We start from the raw sequence: 20,725 nt of genomic DNA on the forward strand, positions 1-20,725 counted from the left end.
GCACGTTCGTTTTTCCCGTCACACTTTTACTAGAGGAATCACTCACCTTTGTGCGCAACAAACGACAGCTACAATCACTGGTGCTGAAAGAACACTAAATAATTTTCCACTCAGAAAAGCCCACATTCCTTACTGTTTAGGTGAAAAAAAGTGCAACGCAAAAAACGGTACAATATGTTTACAAATCAGATTATTCCATTGGCAAGTTCTCGTGGAGGAAGTCGTTGGCTTTTCAGACCCTTCAGATCTGTTCGGTTTGACATCCCTCGTACTTCGGATTTCTCTCCTCTCTCTCTATGCAACTGGGAGACATGAAAGAACTGTACTCCTCACTGAAATGTATATAGGCTACTGGCAAAGACGCCACCGGTGGAGGCAGTAAAGGTAATGGCTTGGATTGGAGCCACTCCACTCCAGATAGTCATCTAATTGACGATAAACCTGAATATGTTCTAATCCCTATAATATTTCACATAATGGGCCAAATAGATGTAGGCCTAGACTGAATTGCTATACCTGATGCAAAGTGTCGTAAGGGGTCTATCTCCCTTCCCCCAAGTCCCATTCAATAATCAAAATGACCACTCGAGCCCGTGGGGACTATCAGTCTATCTGACTGACGTACTTACCTGGTATCATAGATTGCAAACAACTTCTTGTTTCCATCGACTGCATTCCTGGGGGGGAATAAAACAAGAGGAAATATGACTCAGTACAACACTTTCGTTTACACCTGCACAGTCACACATGGTGATTGTGATTTATATATACGGTGATAACTCACACCTGGTAACATACAACAGTGTAAAGTATGTAATTGAGTCAATTTAGTTTTAGGCGTAGCTATAGTATGTATGCAGTGGGTTAATTGTTTTTGGACCATGTGATGTTCTTATAATAGGACACACTTGGCATACTCTCTTTCCCAAACACTGGATGGAAGTGCTTTATATGATAAGCGTTGTACTTTAGGAATGAGTGTTTTCCATGCACAAGTTCGTTTCAGCACCACCCGATGGAATTACGGTAGTGTCAGACCAGCGCTATAGGGACGGAGCTGTACAGTTCAAGCATGGGGCTGAAACGCCTCAGCACCACTTAAATAACTCAGACATACCTAGCAAATTTACAAGACAGTGCAACATGTCTACTTGGTGCAAATAATTCACGCGTTATAGATATGCCAAACTGAACTGTCAACTATTGATTGGAATGAATACCGTGCTACAGTAGAGTGAAATATGATTAGTCAGCATATTGTTCTGTCAAAAAAATATGGAGTTAGAGTACCCTCTTATGGCAATTGGTATAACGACTTTGTTTGATGTAGGCTAACTGTAAAAAATGTAAATTAAAAGTAGTTTTTTTTTCAGTAAGATTGTGTAATCACACCTTTTGATAGACATCGATTTATTGCGACCCTTCTTTTAATGTTTGAGTGCGTTCATTCTCGATTTCCTCTGGTCATTACCGTTATAATTCTCAATGATGGACCTTAGGCTGGTGAGTCATCGTGGCATAATAGGCCGGATCGAAATCATAGGCAGTACTCTGGAGGCAGCAGTACCATGTGCATTAAAGCTATAATAAGCGGTAATTTTCTTCTCAACAAAGCTGACGCATTTCCCACTGAATGAGAGAAAATGCTAAGTAAACAGAGAGGACCAAAATTGAACATGTAGGTGAATAGGCATACCGTTTTTATTGGGTCCTTGGGATAAAGCCTTATTTTTTTTCTCTTCTGGATGGATCAACCCCACTGCCCCTCATTCATTAAATTGATTTCGACTAGACAGCTTATTAGCTTGCGGGAGAGGAGGACGTTTTAACTAACCACAGCAATGTGCATAGGCTAGAGTAGCCTAAAGTGGCAAGTAAGATAACAGGGGAAAGTTAAGTGACGCTTGGAGTTCCTGGAGGATCGTTTTCACTGTCGCACCTATGATAACGCACCGGTTAGCAAATCGTTGCAGGGTGTGCATGTGAGCGGCAACTGGAGATGAGTGTGTTTTCTGATTTAGATGGGTTGCCGGGCCGCTAGTCCGCTCTGAGAGGACAAATGACTTGAGACCAAGGGTATGTAACACGAAAAAACGTTGTTGTCACAACCAAAAGATGAGGGCTCGGCATTAAAACCTCTCATCTCCAAAAGGCGGGAAGGAGGTGGCGGCACAAGACGCAAACATCTGCTTGATATGAGTAGGAAGTCAGTCAGGCAGATCAGGAGAGAACAATACACGGTCGAGACTGCCTGCGGTGGCAAAAATAAACGGAGAATATCTATATCCCTCTGAAGGAGCAGCAGCATATCCTTCACTTTCATTGCTGCGGGTTTTGTGTCGTTTTCTAACCTGGATTTAAATCAAGATGATGGCTCTTTCTACAGGTAATTGATTTTCAACCCTCTTTTATGCATGAGGATGGCATCAGAAGCACCCTCACCCTCCTTCCCTCTTTTGTTAGGGGGGTATGAGTGGGGTGGGTGTTGGGGGTGGTGGAGGGGGGGACTGGGGAAAGGGAACAGCGAGGGTACATCATTAGCCTACATTGAAAACCTATTTCACTGCCTGCGAATTCATACGCAGTGAGGATCACCAATACAATGCCACTGCGAACACGAACAGTTGCAGCAAAATGGGGAGATGTTATAATACTGCTGCAACAAGGTGTTCAGCGTTGGGTAAAATGAATGCACACAAGGACGTCGGCCAGGAATGTAGAAAGACATGATTGGTACATTCCCAGTTTCAAACAAACAGTTATTGTATCAAGGTTAGCCTACTGATTACTCTTGTAGGTCCATTATAGGGCAGCTAGTTGAAAGTGTGTGTGGTCAGGTGTGTGTATTGGGGGAGGGTGGGGTACAGTATAACACCAAAGTACCTACAGTATCATTAGTGTGCTATAGTGTTAGTAGTACTGTAGTAATAATTGTCTGGTAGGAGTATAGTGTAGAAGGAGAAGTAGGATTGGAAGTATGATGACGATACACACTACTAAAAGTACTGATCGTGGATTATATGTTGTTATTCCAGACATAGAGGACAGAACTCCCATCTTTTCTACAATGAAACACGTGTGGATCTCTGTCTTGCTGGTGTGTATTACATGTCACGTGGGGTAAGTGAAACGTTTACCATCCAATCTGACTATACACTGCGTTACGTCTTCACGTGAACAGTAGATATACTGTACATATCCAACTCTGATGTGCTTTATTTACATCAACACTACCCTTGTCGAGCAGTCTCCATGTTACAGTATGTGGAACTAACCAGCCTGATTGGTGTCCTGTCTTTCCCAGTCTTGGCCAGACCACAGCAGAGGCATTGAAAGAGGCAGAGGCTAATGACAACATCACCATCTTCACACGGATACTGGACGGACTGCTGGACGGCTACGACAACAGACTCAGACCAGGACTTGGAGGTAATGTGTAGCGACTTACAGAACACTCTGATCCAAACTCATATCACTAGAGGTTACAGTACAATGCAGTACAATACAGTGCAATGCAATACAATACAGTACAATGCAAAACAGTACAATGCAATGCCACACAGTACAGTACAATGCAGTATTATATCAGTATTAATTTTCTTGGGGCAAATGTCATTCACTAATACTCTTGTGTTCTGGAAAATCCCTTATTTGGCATTAGATTTCCTCAGAGTACACTCAAGCCAGGTGCAGCAGAACCATTGTAGCATGCTGATGCAGAAGATTTATATAATCAAAACAGTGTGAAATGTGGATGTTTCTGTTTCAACTTACAGCTTGTCTTTGTTGGAATATATACTGAATGTATTTTGGTTCTTTTGCAACTTGAAGGGATTTGATGGGGAAAGAGAAATACTAAGAGAGTGTGCTTGCGTGTGCACTGATTTAAAGCAATTATATTACTGTAGCCTAAAGACTATGCAGGTTATGCTGCAGCAAATTGACCTGTCACATGAAAAAAAGTTACCAGCTGATGAGATGATAAATGCATAGTGAACTGCGCTCCATACCGAGATGTGCTGTGTGGCCCCACGTGGGACCAACTATATGCTCTGGGGTGTTTTTTTTTGGGGGGGGGGGCCCCTGGAGGCCCCCCCCCCAGATAGCATATGAACACGTCATAAGCCATGGCAAAATGATTAGCAAATTAACTTTATAACCGCAACATTTTCTCTCACTTTCATGGCAAAATGTTTAGAATAGCATGAGATAAGCTATTAAACTTGCCCCGGACCTTGCGGGGGGGGGGGCCTCGCGAAACTGCAGTATGCCAATGCTTAGCCTCATACATAATTTGTGATCCAGCATAGCATTTTCCGCCTCTGTAAAATCACACTCGATAGACATCTTGGATTCAGTGAGAAAAATACAAGAGACTGTTCTAATATACAGAATTGCATTGACTGGAATATATTCCAAGAGCAAAGCAATCACAGTAATAGATCAATCCTAAGTGAGAAGGAACTGCACTGCCAACACGCCATATATATCACACAGCCCCCCTCATGACCACCACCTCCATCTGCAAAAAGTAACCTTGAGATCCAGACCTCTACTCAGACGAGAGAGAGAGGGAGTCGAAGAGTATTCACTGGAAGATAGAAATATCCTGCATCTCTTAGAGAAAAGAAAATGTTCTTCCACCGATTTGGTCTTAGTGATTTTTTTATCCCTTTTTTCCGTTCTAAATCTTCTTTTATAATGTTGAGAATGTAACACATGGATACATCCAACATGGATTTGCCAAATGGGGTTGGAGAACAAAGCTGCACTCACTTCCTTAGAATTATTTCTGTCATTGAAGGCCGTAAAGATTTCAAATGGAAATCTCGATGATGATTACTCATAAATTGAATTTGTCCCCTGTCCCTTGTCTCTTCATGTTCACGGTCATATTCCAAATCCCGTTCTATCCACAGAAAAGGTCACGGAGATCAAAACCAATATATTTGTCACAAGCTTTGGCCCAGTTTCAGATACTGAAATGGTGAGTCAATTTACAGCCCATTTCATAATGCACTGTTTCAATGACGTCCATTAATGTAATTATTTGCGATAGGAGCAACCCCAAACCCTCCTGTAAATGTTACGAACACACAGCAATTATCCTAGACGCATATAAATGACATGTATTCATAGTTTTTTGTTAAGTAATAAATCAATATATTGTAAAGAAATACATCGGCCGGTTTCCAGGATGCAGATTAAGCACAGTCCTGGACTGAAAGGTTATTTCAATGGAGAATCTCCTTTTAGTATTTTTGTTGTTGTCCAGGACTAGGTTTACAGCTTATTATCTTAATTTGACCAGTTTCTCACAGCAGGAAAAGAATCCTTCAGCAACAGGAAATGTGAATTATTATGTGGGTTATAATTAATGGACATTTTTGTGGGCGTTGATACACTTTTCGTTAGGGCAAATCAAGTCTGACATTTGAAGGTGGAAATTGCAAACTTTAAAACCCTTTTATTCTCATAGTTTATACAGATTGTAAATGAAAGATTTTTTTGGCTAAAAATATTATTATATTACTGATCGACTGATTATCGCTTTGCAAATCACCCATTCTGTAGAAACTATGACAATAGAAAGGTTCAGAACTTTTGTGAAACATCACAGCACAGTTGAAATATATATGGCAAATGGAAATCCAACATGGATGGTGTTAAGAGATACAGTTGAAGTCGGACGTTTACATACAACATAGCCAAATACATTTAAGCTCAGTTTTTCACAATTCCTGACATTTAATCCTAGTAAAAATGTCCTGTCTTAGGTCAGTTAGGATCACCACTTTATTTTAAGAATGTGAAATGTCAGAATAATAGTAGAGAGAATGATTTATTTCAGCTTTTATTTCTTTCATCACATTCCCAGTGGGTCAGAAGTTTACATACACTCAATTAGTATTTGGTAGCATTGCCTTTAAATTGTTTAACTTGGGTCAAACGTTTTGGGTAGCCTTCCACAAGCTTCCCACAAAAAGTTGGGTGAATTTTGGCCCATTCCTCCTGACAGAGCTGGTGTAACTGAGTCAGGTTTGTAGGCCTCCTTGCTCGCACACACCTTTTCAGTTCTGCCCACAAATTTTCTATAGGATTGAGGTCAGGGCTTTGTGATGGCCATTTTGCCACAACTTTGGAAGTATGCTTGGGATCATTGTCCATTTGGAAGACCCTTTTGCGACCAAGCTTTAACTTCCTGACTGATGTCTTGAGCTGTTGCTCAATATAGCCACGTAATTTTCTTCCTCGTGATGCCATCTATTTTGTGAAATGCATCAGTCCCTCCTGCAGCAAAGCACCCCCACAACATGAGGCTGCCACCCCCGTGCTTCACGGTTGGGATGGTGTTCTTCGGCTTGAAAGCTTCCCCCTTTTTCCTCCAAACATAATGATGGTAATTATGGCCAAACAGTTATATTTTTGTTTCATCAGACCAGAGGACATTTCTCCAAAAAGTACGATCTTTGTCCCCATGTGCAGTTGCAAACCGTAGTCTGTCTTTTTTATGGCGGTTTTGGATCAGTGGCTTCTTCCTTGCTGAACGGCCTTTCAGGTTATGTTGATATAGGACTCATTTTACTGTGGATTTAGATTATTTTGTACCTGTTTCCTCCAGCATCTTCACAAGGTCCTTTGCTGTTGTTCTGGGATTGATTTGCACTTTTCACACCAAAGTACATTCATCTCTAGGAGGCAGAACGCGTCTCCTTCCTGAGCGGTATAACGGCTGCGTGGTCCCATGGTGTTTATACTTGCGTACTATTGTTTGTACAGATGAACGTGGTACCTTCAGGTGTTTGGAAATTGCTCCCAAGGTGTGAACCAGACTTGTGGAGGTCTACAATTGTTTTTCTGAGGTCTTGGCTGATTTCTTTTGATTTTCCCATGATGTCAAGCAAAGAGGCACTGAGTTTGAAGGTAGACCTTGAAATACATCCACAGGTACACCTCCAATTGACTCAAATTATGTCAATTAGCTTATCAGAAGCTTCTAAAGCCATGACATCATTTTCTGGAATTTTCCAAGCTGTTTAAAGGCACTGTCAACTTAGTGTGTGTAAACTTCTGACCCACTGGAATTGTGATACAGTGAATTATAAGTGAAATAATCTGTCTCTAAACAATTGTTGGAAAAATTACTTGTGTCATGCAGAAAGTAGATGTCCTAACCGACTTGCCAAAACTATAGTTTGTTAACAAGAAATTTGTGAAGTGGTTGAAAAACGAGTTTAAACTTCCGACTTCAACTGTATGGGAGGGGTTGACTAGAGCTGAAGGGGGGGACTAATAACAACAAAATAACTAATGTAAATATATACTGTGTCCGTAAAATGTATATAGGTTCAAAACTTTTGTGAAAAAGCACAGTTAAAAATATATGGCAAATAGGAATCAAACTGGAGGGTCTTCAGAAATAGCCGGGATGGGTTGAGGGTAGTGGAAGGATAGGAGTAAAAACAAAAAAAGATAACTATTGTAAAATATATTGTGTCTAAAAAGTACAGTGCCTTCAGAAGGTATTCAGACCCATTGACTTTTTCCATATTTTGTTAGGTTACAGCCTTATTCTAAAATGTATTCAATTGTTTTACCCCCCTCATAAATCTACAATACAATGACATAGCAAAAACAGGTTCTGAATTTTTTACTAATTTATATATATATAAAAAAAGAGACTGAAATTTCACTTTTACATAAATATTCAGACCCTTTACTCAGTACTTTGTTGAAGCACCTTTGGCAGCGATTAAAGCTTCGAGTCTTCTTGGGTATAAAGCTACAAGCATGGCGCACCTGTATTTGGGGAGTTTCTCCCATTCTTCTCTGCAGATCCTCTCAAGCTCTGTCAGGTTGGATGGGGAGCATTGCTGCACAGCTATTTTCAGGTCTCTCCAGAGATGTTCGATTGGGTTCAAGTCCGGGCTCTGGCTTGGGCCACTCAAGGACATTCAGAGACTTGTCCCGAAGCCACTCCTGCGTTGTCTTGGCTGTGTGCTTAGGGTCGTTTTCCTGTTGGAAGGTGAACCTTTGCCCCAGTCTGAGGTCCTGAGCGCTCTGGAGCAGATTTTCATCAAGGATCTCTCCGTACTTTGCTCCATTCATCTTTGCCTCGATCCTGACTAGTCTCCCAGTCCCTAATGCTGAAAAACATCCCCACAGCATGATGCTGCCACCACCATGCTTCACCGTAGGGATGGTGCCAGGTTTCCTCCAGACATGATGCTTGGCATTCAGGCCAAAGGGTTCAATCTTGGTTTCATCAGACCAGATAATCTTGTTTCTCATGGTCTGAGAGTCTTTAGGTGCCTTTTGGCAAACTCCCAAGTGGGCTGTCATGTCCCTTTTACTGAGGAGTAGCTTCCGTCTGGTCACTCTATCATAAAGGCCTGATTGGTGGAGTGCTGCAGAGATGGTTGTCCTTCTGGAAGGTTCTCCCATCTCCACAGAGGAACTCTAGAGCTCTGTCAGAGTGACCATTGTGTTCTTGGTCGCCTCCCTGACCAAGACTCTTCTTGACCGATTGCTCAGTTTGGCCGGGCGGCCAGCTCTAGGAAGAGTCTTGGTGGTTCCAAACTTCTTCCATTTAAGAATGATGGTGACCACTGTGTTCTTGGGGACCTTCAATGCTGCAGAAATGTTTTGGAACCCTTCCTCGACACAATCCTGTCTCGGAGCTCTACGGACAAATCCTTCGACCTCATGGCTTAGTTTTTGCTCTGACATGCACTGTCAACTGTGGGACTTTATATAGACAGTTGTGTGCCTTTCCAAATCATGTCCAATCAATTGAATTTACCACCGGTGGACTCCAATCAAGTTGTAGAAACATCAAGGATGATCAATGGAAACAGGATGCACCTGAGCTCAATTTTGAGTCTCATAGCAAATGGTCTGAATACTTAAGTAAATACATTTTTTTTATTTATAATTTTTTTTGCAAAAATGTCAACCTGTTTTTGCTTTGTCATTATGGGATGTTGTGTGTATATTGCGAAGGATTATTCTTTTTTCAATCTATTTTAGAAAACCGCTGTAACGTAACAAAATGTTGAAAAAGTCAGTACTTTCCCGAAGATGTATAAGCTGGAAGTAGAAGCTTAAGTGTTGTTTTTTGTTAGTTTACTCCAATTAGGAGAGAGGGGTTGTAAGGTTAGTCGAAAAGAATAAATTGAATAAAAGAAAATAATCAAAAAGAAAATACTTGCAAACCTTTTTAAACCTCAGGTACACCACAAGTTGCATTTCCTCCTGCACAGGAACGTCCTCTGAGTCAGAGTGATCAAATTAATATAGCAGATCTGTATGTGTCCATGTAATTGGCCCCATGGGCTTTGACTCTGAGTGTTATCACCACGTATCAACACCATGTTTCTCTCCACCTTAGGAATACACCATTGATGTTTTTTTCCGACAAAGCTGGAAAGATGAGCGCCTGTGTTTCAAAGGACCCATGGAGATGCTGCCTCTGAACAACCTCCTGGCCAGTAACATCTGGACCCCAGACACATTCTTCCTCAACGGGAAAAAGTCTATCGCCCACAACATGACCACACCCAACAAGCTACTGAGACTGAAGGATGACGGGACGCTGCTCTACACTATGAGGTACCAACCACGAGCCCGTTCAGTACTATTTCAGATAGAAATGTATCACATAGGACAGATAGGAGTACCGGTAATGTAGTGTGGGGAATCGTGTCAGGTCTATTCATCACATTTCTATCTGATAGAAAAGTATGGTGTAGAACAGAGATAGGATTGTCTGTCATTCTAAATCAGTAATCATTCATCACATTTCTATCTGCAACGTTCTAAATGTTTCACCTCACTGAATACATCCTTGAATTTGGGCTCTGACCATGTGGACTAACCAGGAGAAACTCTGACCCTGAACCATAATCCTTAAGAGTCTATTGACGCACCCGTGCGTCAAACTAAGTAACATAGTAAAAATATCTCCATCAAAATCTGTCAGTTTAAGCTAGAGATATCCGTTTTTTGGATTGGGCTGCGTCTCAATCTAGCGCATCTGCCTATGTCAGAATTCCGCATCTACGGTGGAAGGTGGCTGAGCTACAGCAGTGTTTGTCAGACAATGAGACATCCCGAAAATCGGTCTTCTCACGAAAACCTCTGTAGCATCTGAACCGTTTGGGCTACAAACTAATATGACCCTACTATGGAAAGGAGAGATTCTCACAAATACGATGGTGTTCTCTGTTTTCGATTTACGATCTCCACAAGTGTCACTCGTCTGAAGGTAACTGGTAAAAAATAAATCAATGGAAGTATGGAGGTAGTTTTGTGCCAAGAAAAAACAGGGGGTTAAATATGTATCCAAAAAATACAAATATTTCCTTAGCTTTCTTATATCGCTTAAATATAGGAAAGACACTTATAAATCGTATTCCCCTTCTATATTTGGAGTGTCTGTTTGGCCATTTATGAATCTGTTATTCAATGCGTTTCTATGGGCTATAGTAGTAAAGACCAAATGAAATATTTTGGTGGAATACCTACAGGGGCCCTAAAATTCCAAATCAAATAGCTAAATGATCCATGGTATGACCATCTTAAAACAATTCCATAAGTTAGCTGAACCTCCCCTACCCCACCCAAAGGCTTAGACTTATAGAGAATAATATCTGAGCTTTGTGTCTGAAAAACAAACGTTATGCTCACTGAAATACAGCCGGCCACGATTCACATATGGCCCTGAACTGGTTTGGTTATTGTTGTTGTGTGTGTAGGAGGTAACAAAAGCCTCTGCACAGCTATTCTACTCAGTCCAGCTCTTGGTAACATAGGCTCATACAATTTTCTGTTCTTTGTGATGCTGTATTATGTATGTTATGGAACAATATGTGGCAGATTAGATTAAATATTCACCCTTGAATTCATGATAGACAGGAACAGGAAGTGATGACAACCAATAGCAATCATACGAATAGATCAGGACTTCCTGGTATCATTTTAGGAGGTATAATTTATTCCAGATCAATACCACCCACTAAGATCATCTTAATGCCAGATAAATAGATGCAAGAGAAATAGATGAACCATTTTAACCCCTTATAGCCATGTGACCTGGCACTATTAAGCACGATCAGGCATCGCCGTCACTGGAATCAACGTCTGATGAGTGAAAGAAGAAGAAGAAGCGGATATCAGGCCCATAATTTAAAAAGATAAAAGATTTCCCAACGACTCAGGAAATGAAACATCAGGACGTTTCTGCTTTTAATCGGTCCGGTTTTACTCCTGTCTCCTAATGTATTTCCATTACCAGGAAAGAGATTAGCGCGCTACCTAGATTTATTGCATGGCCCAGCCTTTTTAGAATCCACCGACATCAGGGGAAAGCTCCTTCTCTCCAGTGGAGATAATGACTAAATGTGATTGCATTCTCAACCGCCGATTCCCGAAACATTAGCCCGAGAGCAACAGAGTTTTCAGAGCAAGTCATACATTTGTCGCCACAAATAAGTCATACAGTGTTCTAATCCATTTCCATCATAATGTATGTGCTTAACAAGAACAGGCTGCACCCCATTATATTATGATGCAGAAAAGGTCGAAGCAAGAGAACATCATGTAGAATTCTTATTTCCAGAGCAAACTGTACCTCTGATGCAGGAAATATGCATATTAAGGAACTAGTGCAGTCTTTTTGCCATGTTCATTACTTTGAGGTGCACTGGTGACATCAACACATGACACGTAAATGTTATAATGTTGATCACACAACAAATGCAGGTTCATTATTGTGAATGCAAAAAAAATGGATTAAATGGGATGTTTTAGAATAGATGACACCTGTTACATGTAATTTGAGGGGGAATTTGTAGCCCTAATTTTGTAAGGGAAAAAGGCAGCTCTCTATGCATGGACCTACATTAGGATATAGCTAATCCTACCTTGTATACCAATATACTTTCCTTGTGAGACAGAAAAATCAGGTTATTCAATTTCCAGTCCTGCAGTTTCTCTTGTAACCACATGATGGCAGCCTTCCGTGTTCATAATACAGACCAATGAGAATTAAGAGTTGGGCTTAGTATGATCCAATAAGATCTTGAAACATGTCAGCTGTTTTTGACACAATATAAGCAAAGTAATAACGTTGAATAAGGATGCAGTGAAGTGAACACAACCTGAGTCTGTATGGTCCTCAAGGACTAGAGGTGGCTTAATTTCATTGTTATATCAATGTGTTTACATGTGTCACTATATGTGGTTACTTTGTGGAGAAGTTCTCTGTGAATACGCTCTTGACATACAGCACATGGGGGGATTTGACGTGAACCGCAGCTGGGAATTCACAAATAATACAGCCACCACAAGATGGCAGTATAATCTACGCAATGCCATGTGCTTGGATCAGGGTGAATTCTTGGTGTTTCTGTCTAGAAATGATGAGGCCTACAAGGGATAAAAATAACAAATAAAATAACACATTTCGGCCTGTGATTTAATCGTACAGGCATTGTGCTATCTATGCAACTAACATTAGCACCGGAGATGAAGATGTCGAGGATGACAGCGGCACTGGATTTGAAATAAACAGGATTATTATAGTATATCTGTAGGGGATTTGGGTTTTTTGTCTTGATCTTTTGGGTCTTTCTCTAGGTTAACCATATCGGCGGAGTGTCCCATGCAGTTGGAGGACTTCCCAATGGATGCTCATGCTTGCCCTTTGAAGTTTGGAAGCTGTGAGTAAAATTCTATGTGTTGATATTTAGTGTATTACACTTTGCCACGCTAATAATACAACGGGTCAATGACAGCACTATTTATACCTCGGTAAACCTCCAACTCAGTAAACTAACAAATCAATTCCTCTAAAGAGACAATTGAGCTTGCACAGTATAGGATGGTACATATGGAACAAGGAAAGAACACAGAATCCAGCCACAACGATGGCGCTGCAATAAGGAATGACCTGAATCCTGAAACCGGAGGAGCTAAACCTGGTTCAGTTAAACTAGGTGGAGGGTCAAAAGGTTTATCCATCCTTTAATCAAATTGCTTGTCCTTAATTACCTCAGGTAACCAGGCCCTTAATTACCTTTGGTAACCTGGCACGTGGCCTGTGGCCTCAGCACCTGGGCTATCCTACTGTACCACCTCACCAGGGATCCCAAGGTTGTATTACCATTTACCAATTAGACCTAAAAGCAGATTATGGTCAGGCAGGGCTGGCCCTAGCCTTTTTGTGCACCCTCAGCGAGATTTGGTTGGGGGACCCCACACCTCGCTGGCAAAACATTTTAGTAGCCCCCCCTCTTGAGGGCGGAGAGAAAAAGTTAAAGTACATTTCCTGCAATTCCACACATTTTGCCATGAGCATAGGGGGAAAATGCAGCAATTTTAAAGCATGTTTTCTGCAATTCTACTCATTTTGCCATGGAGCGGAGAAAAAAAGTTGAATTTTTACAGCTAATTTCCTGTAATTCTACACATTTTGCTATTGGGGTGGAGCAAATTATTTGCAGTTTTAAAGCTAGTTTCCAGAAATTTGACACATTTTTCAATGACTTATGCCATGCCATGTTAATATAATATTTGAGTGAGAGTGACTAACAAAATCAATGGCCCTTCGTGCCTGGTCGGTAATTCAGCCATGATTACTACATTTAAATTTTAGTCATTTAGCAGACGCTCTTATCCAGAGTGACTTTTAGCAGCAATTATGGTTAAGTGCCTCGCTCAAGGGCACAGACAGATTTTTCTCCGAGTCGGCTCAGGGATTCAAACAGCAACCGTCCGGTTACTGGCTCAACACTCTTAACCTCCAGGCTACCTGCCACCACTACTACAAGTTTAAATAGCTGGCTAGACCTATTTACCCTTTTGTTTTGTGCTGACATGGGCTAATTGAGTGACTGTCAGTGACTGGCATAACAAGAAAAAAACTGCTTATGCACAACCGAGTTTCGAAATTGCACCTGGTGTATTCTACTATTTGAATGCTCAACAGTTAGGGGAAACCCTTCAACCCCATCTCAAATTGAAAACCATGAGTTCCTAAACCCAGAGGACTTCCAGAACTGGAAACTGCTTGTACTGTGGTATCCAGCAGTCACACCAGCATCTGCGGCTAAGCATCTCATCCTGTTATGTTAACATTCTCCTGAAGTGTTGTGGGTTGGGGCAAGGGGGGGTTGGTATGGGTGTTGCCTGCCTGGTTTAAGTGCTGGCCTGAAATAGCTCAGCCGTACCTTGACCTTTTAGACGGGGACACCACAGATGGAAAGTCCCAGGGAAGCTAATAGGAATACCCTGAGCATGTCACACTATAGTAAACCCTGGGCTTTGTCACACCATAGGACGTATATAGCCAGATTACCTAGCTGATTGGACTGCCCCTACAGATGTAGGATCTTAATTTGATCACTGTTTTTTTTGCTGAGAATTTTTCTGCTAAGCAGGAAACACAAATTTGTAGTGTATTTGAGTTTAAAAAAGGCTTCTACAGTTTAGAATTTCCACTTTGAAATGTCAGACTAGATTTGCAATAACGAAAAAGGCCAGACACTCAGAAAACATTTGCACTTGAGTAATTTACATACAGAGCATACCGATACAGTTACTATGGTATAACAGTTGTCTGAGCACTGTGACCACAGGCTCTATTTCTCATTCCTTCACCCACACATCCCACTTCACCACCAGATACAACTGCTTTCCTCTGCAGCCCAGCTCACAGGGGATATGAAGGATGATGGAAAGTGCATCTTGCCTTTACTCTCTTGGCCCACAGTTGACCTTTTGTCAAGCGGCACAGAAAATCTAAGTCTTATCAAATAATGTTCATGATAAGTACAATGGATGTGCTAGTGTGTGGGGAGGAGGGAGTGTGTGTATGTTTGTACAGATGTGGAATTGTAATTTGATCACCCTGTTGCAGGAGAACTGTTGCAGGACATTTAAAATATGTAGTCTATTTGAGAGTTAAAAATGCTTCTGAAGTTTGTCATTTCCACTTTGAAATTTTTGACTTGATTTGCCCTAACGAAAAATGGATCAACCTCTACAAAAATGTTCATTAATTATTTCCTGTTTCCTGATTATTTTCCTGCTATAACAAACTGGAACAAATTAAGAGCCTACATTTGAATAGGTCTGTGGTGTAGCATGGAAAATGTCTGACCTTGTCACGTTCGTCATAATAATGATCGGACCAAGGCGCAGCGTGAGTCGTGTTCCACATAATTTATGAGAAAGTGAAACTTCAGAAAAATACAAAACAAATAAAGAATAAACAAACCGTGACTACAATGAAACTACACATAAACAATATCCCATAACCCCAAAGTGAAAAACAAGCTACTTAAGTAAAATTTAGTCTCAGGAGGCTCCGGGCCGTGGACCGTCTCAGGAGGCTCCGGACCAGGGAACGTCGCCGGAAGCTCCGGACCGGGAACCGTCGCCGGAAGCTCCGGACCGGGGACCGTCGCCGGAAGCTCCGGACCGGGGACCGTCGCCGGAAGCTCCAAACAGGGAACTGTCGCCGGAAGCTCCGGACCGGGAACCGTCGCCGGAAGCTCCGGACCGGGAACCGTCGCAGGAAGCTCCGAACTGGGAACCGTCGCCAGAAGCTCCGGACCGGGAACTGTCGCCGGAAGCTCTGGACTGTGAAGGCGCACTGGAGGCCTGGTGCGTGGAGCCGGGACAGGTGGCCCCAGACTGGTGACACGCACCTCAGTGTGAGTGCGGGGAGCAGGCACAGGGCGCACTGGGCTGTGGAGGCGCACTGGAGACCTGGTGCGTAAAACCGGTGCAGGATATACTGGACCGTGGAGGCGCACTGGAGGTCTGGAGCGTAGAGCTGGCACAACCCTTCCTGGCTGGATGCTCACTTTAGCCCGGCAAGTGCGGGGCGCTGGCACAGGACGCACTTGGCTGTGAAGGCGCACTGGCGACACAGTGGGTAGAGCCGGGGCAGGGTATCCTGGACCGAGGAGACGTACTGGAGACCAGGAACGCTGAGCCGGCACAACCCGTCCTGGCTGGATGCTCAGTTTCGCACGCAAGTGCGAGGAGCTGGCACCGAGCGGACCGGGCTGTGAATGCGCACTGGAGACACAGTGCATATCACCGCATAACATGGTGCCTGAACGGCCACACGCTCCTTAAAGCGAGTGCGGGGAGTTGGCTCTGGTCTGAAACCTGGCTCTGCCAACCACCCCGTGTGCCCCCCCCAAAAAAAACTTTTTGGGGCTGACTCTCGGGCTTCCGTCGTGGTTGCAAACCCCGGAGTGGTCGTTGATGTTCCCTCGCTGCCTCCACCTGCTTCCATGGCAAGCTTCTATCTCCTGCCATGATTTCATCCCACGTCCAGGATGCCCTCCACTCCTGGCTTTCCTCCTAACTCCTTCACCTGGTCACGTTGCTTGGTCTTGGTATGATGGGATATTCTGTCACGTTCGTCATAATAATGATCGGAACAAGGCGCAGCGTGAGTAGCGTTCCACATAATGTATTAGAAAGTGAAACTTTAGAAAAATACAAAACAAATAAAGAATAAACGAACTGTGACTACAATGAAACTACACATAAACAATATCCCATAACCCCCAAGTGAAAAACAAGCTACTTAAGTATGATCCCCAATTAGAGACAACGAATACCAGCTGCCTCTAATTGGGAATCATACCCAATCACCAACATAGAAAAACAAACCTAGAAACCCACATAGAAATAATAAACTAGACTAACACCCCCAGTCACGCCCTGACCTACTCTATCATAGAAAATAAGAGCTTTCTATGGTCAGGACGTGACAGACCTGACCATGCTGCTGTTGCTAAGAAGTCATTCGGGGGTCAATGCAACGTCATATTTGAGACGTGGGATCTCCTTCTTATGCTTTTTTGACACACTATTGTATATTGTATTTTTAGCAGACAGTCTTTTTAAGATTAACTCATAATTAGTGCACTGCTCTACAAGGAACAGTAAAATATTGAAATTACCAGCAAAAATACATCACAGGTCAAAAATGGGCCCTTTTGACACTATTCCACATCTAAATTCATAAAATGGTTAAATTGATGTAAAAACTATATCATGATACAGAAATAATCTACAATAGTGCTGTAATAAACAGTCATTGAAGTCTGTGGAATGATGACACTCAAGTCTCTCTCAGTCTTCAACCAATCAGAGCTGTGGTGAACTGAAGTGCTTTTAGGAGCTGGGTTCTCTATTGTCATCCATGCATTACTAACACAAGGTTATCTGTATGGAGAGTACAGAGGACCGCATGCGCCCCAAATGGTACCCTATTCCCTATTTTGTGTGCTACTTTTGACCCAGGTCAAAAGTAGTGCACTATATAGGGAATAGGGTGCCATTTGGGACCTAGGCACAGCCTCTTTTGATATACGAGGCTGATTTAAATGGGTTGCATATTACAGGCAAGGCTCATTCAGTGCATTGCTGTATACACGGTGTAGCTCTTTTCTATTCCCATGGTCAATTAAAATCACAGGAGGGTTTTAGGCGCTGTAAAACCATCATATTACTATTAGGTACTAGCACAGTCTCCTCACAGGTACAGTAGAGGATTAGGATATATGGGTGCGTGGACAGTATATAAACAAACATTATATCAAATCTATCCATCATTTCATTTGTTCATTGATTTGTTCATTCGTTTATTCACTCATTCATCCATTCATTCATCTATCACAACTCCTAATGTTCATGTTATATAATAGATGGGTTTGTACCGTGCAATCTCAGTCAGGAAGAGGTTGCCGTTAAGTTGGCATAGGTGACAGGCACCGCCTGCCAAATCCTTTAGCTCTACTACTAAATCGTGGTGTCTCCCGCGTCATTATCCTTAATGCTTCTAAACCCACCCAACTTTACATTTTGGCCCTGGCTTTCGGCTAAAGCCCATCCAAGAAGTCTGACTGTAAATAGCAATCCACTAGGCATGGCCAGTAGTACCAGTTCTACAGCAAAGTGCTATGACATGCTATTGAGCTTGGTTGCTTAGTTACTGCACTTTACATTGATCCATCACTTTCTTTTTCTTTGTTCTTCCCACCCAACACACATGCACACGCGCGCACACACACACACACACGCACACACACACGCATTTTCCTCCTACAACAAGGGAGAAATGCTTGTTTAGTCCCTAGGAACATTCACAGTGTACCTCATTTTGATTATTTTCTTTCATCCAGAAAGACACTTTGTCATCAGGGGATTAAACTACAGTCATTCTTTTCATCCTTAATTAGAAAAAAAATAAAAGATATTTAAAAAAATGACATGGAACATGGAAATGAAGTTGAAAGGAAGTAGACTGGTACAGTGTATAGCCTTGAAGAACATGACTCACATTTTCTTTCTCTCTCTCAGTGTCTTTCTCTCTCTCTCTGTCTCATTTTCTTTATTCCAGGTTCCTGTGGTTCATCCCTTTCTTAACCTAGTTCTCCAGGCCTTTGTGTTTTTCAAATTTATATACAAACCATCTACAAAAGCTGAGGAATGTATACAGATGCAGGATATTAATTTGATCAACCTGTTGCAGGAGAACTTTTCTGCAATGCAGAACATGTACATGTCGTGTATTTGAGGATTTAAAAGGCTTCTGAAGTTTGTAATTTCCACCTTGAAATTCATTTCAGACTGGATTTTAACTTTCGAAAAATGTCCGTCAATTACAATCGAAATAACAATTAAAATTTCCTGTTGCTGTAGGATTATTTTTCTGCTATAGCAAACTGTCTCAAATTAAGATCCTATATCTGTACCTCCACTCATTTCCCATGGTTCTTACTGGCCCATTATTCCTCACTATCCACTTACCTCTGCATCTCCCTGCATGCTTAAAGAGACCTAGGCCTCAAATTGATAGCAGATAGGAAAGGTGCTGTTTCGTTTCTCTCAGAATGTTGGCGCTGTATTTTTAGGACAGGTGTGGTTTCACGTCAATATCCAACACTGTTTCAACAGTGACAGTGTTCAAGAGAGGAACAGCTTGCTAGTTGTTTCAGTTTAAATGAGGTTAACACCTCTGATAAAGCGTAAATCCTTCATCTGCACTTGATTGAATTCTCTGTTGGACTGCAGGTAATGTCCTAGCCAGTGCTTTCCTGAATCCCGAGACTAGGTTAGTGACTACCCTAAAGGTTGCACCCTTATACTTTACATACAATATAAAACGCAACATGCAACAATTTCAAAGATTTTACTTAGTTACAGTTCATATCATGAAATCAGTCAATTGCAATAAATTCATTAGGCCCTAATCTGTGCATTACCATGCTGAAACATGAGCTGATGGCAGCGGATAAATGGCATGACAAATATCCTCAGGATCTCTTCACGGTATCTCTGCATTCAGATTGCCATGGATATAATGCAATTGTGTTCATTGTCCTTAGCTTATGCCTGCCCATACCATAACCCCATCGCCACCATGGGGCACTCTGTTCACAACATTGACATCAACAAATCGCTCGCTCACATGACGCCATACCCGGGGTCTGCAGTTGTGAGACCGAGTGGACATACTGCCAAATTCTCTAAAACGATGTTGGAGGCGGCATATGGTAGAGAAATTAACATTAAATGATCTGGCAACAGCTCAGGTGGACATTCTTGCAGTCAGCATGCCAATTGCACGCTCCCTCAAAACTTGAGACATCTGTGGCTGTCACTTCCTGATCTGTTTCACCTGTCTTGTGCTTGTCTCCACCCCCCCACCAGGTGTCTCCCATTTGTTCCCATTATCCCCTGTGTATTTATACCGGTGGTTCCATTTTTCTTTTGCCAGTTTGTCTTTCTGTTGCCAGTTCGTCGTCTGCGTTTTTCCGTACTCCTGTTTTTCTAGTCCCTGTTTTCTAGTCCTCCCGGTACTGACCTTTTCTGCCTGCCCTGACCCTGAGCCCGCCTGCCATACCATTCTGCCTGCCCTGACCTCGAGCCTGCCTGCCGTCCTGTACCCATCTGACTCTGACCTGGTTTACGAACTTCTGCCTGTCCTCGACCTGCCTCTTGCCTGCCCCTTGTCTATTAATAAATATCAGAGACTCAAACCATCTGCCTCCTGTATCTGCATTTGGGTCTTGTCCTGTGTCGTTATGACTGACCCAGCAGACTCTCCCTGCATGGAGCATGACTGACCCAGCAGACTCTCCCTGCATGGAGCCACCATTGGAAGAATAAGGAGCTACTCTAGAACCTTATGGAAGGACATACTTTGGCGGAACGCCATGGCCAGTGTTTCAAATCATTACTGGAGAAATTCCGTGGACTATCGATCAGGCAGCATGCCACAACGGAGCCCTCACAGATGCTCAGTAATCGCGCTACCAGTGGTGATTTTGTCCAGCCTACCCCGGCTTCCCGAAAACCCCACTTACCTCCTCTGGAGCGCTATGCTGGGGATCCTGGAACCTGCCGGGCGTTTCTTTCCCAGTGCTCCCTCATCTTTTCACCTGCAACCCTCTTCGTTTCCTTCGGATCGTTCGAAGATAGCGTATCTCATAACGCTGATGTCTGTAAGGGCTCTCACCTGGGCTATGGGGGTTTGGGAGCAACAATCTGCCATTTGCCTTCATCTGGAGGATTTTGTGGCGGAGGTGAGGAAGGTGTTCGATTATCCGGTGTCTGGGAGAGAGGCGGCCCGAAAGCTACTTCTACTACGTCAAGACTCCCGTAGTGTGGCAGACTAGAGTGCCTGGAACCT

The 20,725-nt window shown here is 42.6% G+C and overlaps 2 protein-coding genes across 4 annotated transcripts in view; one reads left to right on the forward strand and one right to left on the reverse strand.

The window, feature by feature from the left end:
- Positions 1-20,725, reverse strand: part of LOC115179365 (gamma-aminobutyric acid receptor subunit beta-3-like) — a 58,436-nt gene that overhangs the window by 28,503 nt on the left and 9,208 nt on the right. Inside the window, exon 2 of one of the 3 annotated variants that reach the window (XM_029740803.1) lies at positions 630-677. In XM_029740803.1, the coding sequence (XP_029596663.1) occupies positions 630-677 (48 nt within the window). Of the gene's footprint in view, positions 1-46; positions 551-629; positions 678-20,725 lie in introns of those variants that run through there. The other 2 variants (XM_029740804.1, XM_029740805.1) reach the window with 2 other exon arrangements.
- LOC115179366 (gamma-aminobutyric acid receptor subunit alpha-5-like) overlaps positions 1,747-20,725 on the forward strand; it is a 33,380-nt gene continuing 14,401 nt past the window's right edge. Inside the window, exons 1-6 of the mRNA XM_029740806.1 lie at positions 1,747-2,386; positions 3,036-3,120; positions 3,305-3,429; positions 4,920-4,987; positions 9,392-9,612; positions 12,640-12,722. Of these exons, the coding sequence (XP_029596666.1) occupies positions 2,368-2,386; positions 3,036-3,120; positions 3,305-3,429; positions 4,920-4,987; positions 9,392-9,612; positions 12,640-12,722 (601 nt within the window). The 5' untranslated portion in view covers positions 1,747-2,367. The remainder of the gene's footprint in view (positions 2,387-3,035; positions 3,121-3,304; positions 3,430-4,919; positions 4,988-9,391; positions 9,613-12,639; positions 12,723-20,725) is intronic.

The sequence above is a fragment of the Salmo trutta genome, chromosome 39, assembly GCF_901001165.1.
Source record: "Salmo trutta chromosome 39, fSalTru1.1, whole genome shotgun sequence".
Taxonomy (NCBI): Eukaryota; Metazoa; Chordata; class Actinopteri; order Salmoniformes; family Salmonidae; genus Salmo; species Salmo trutta.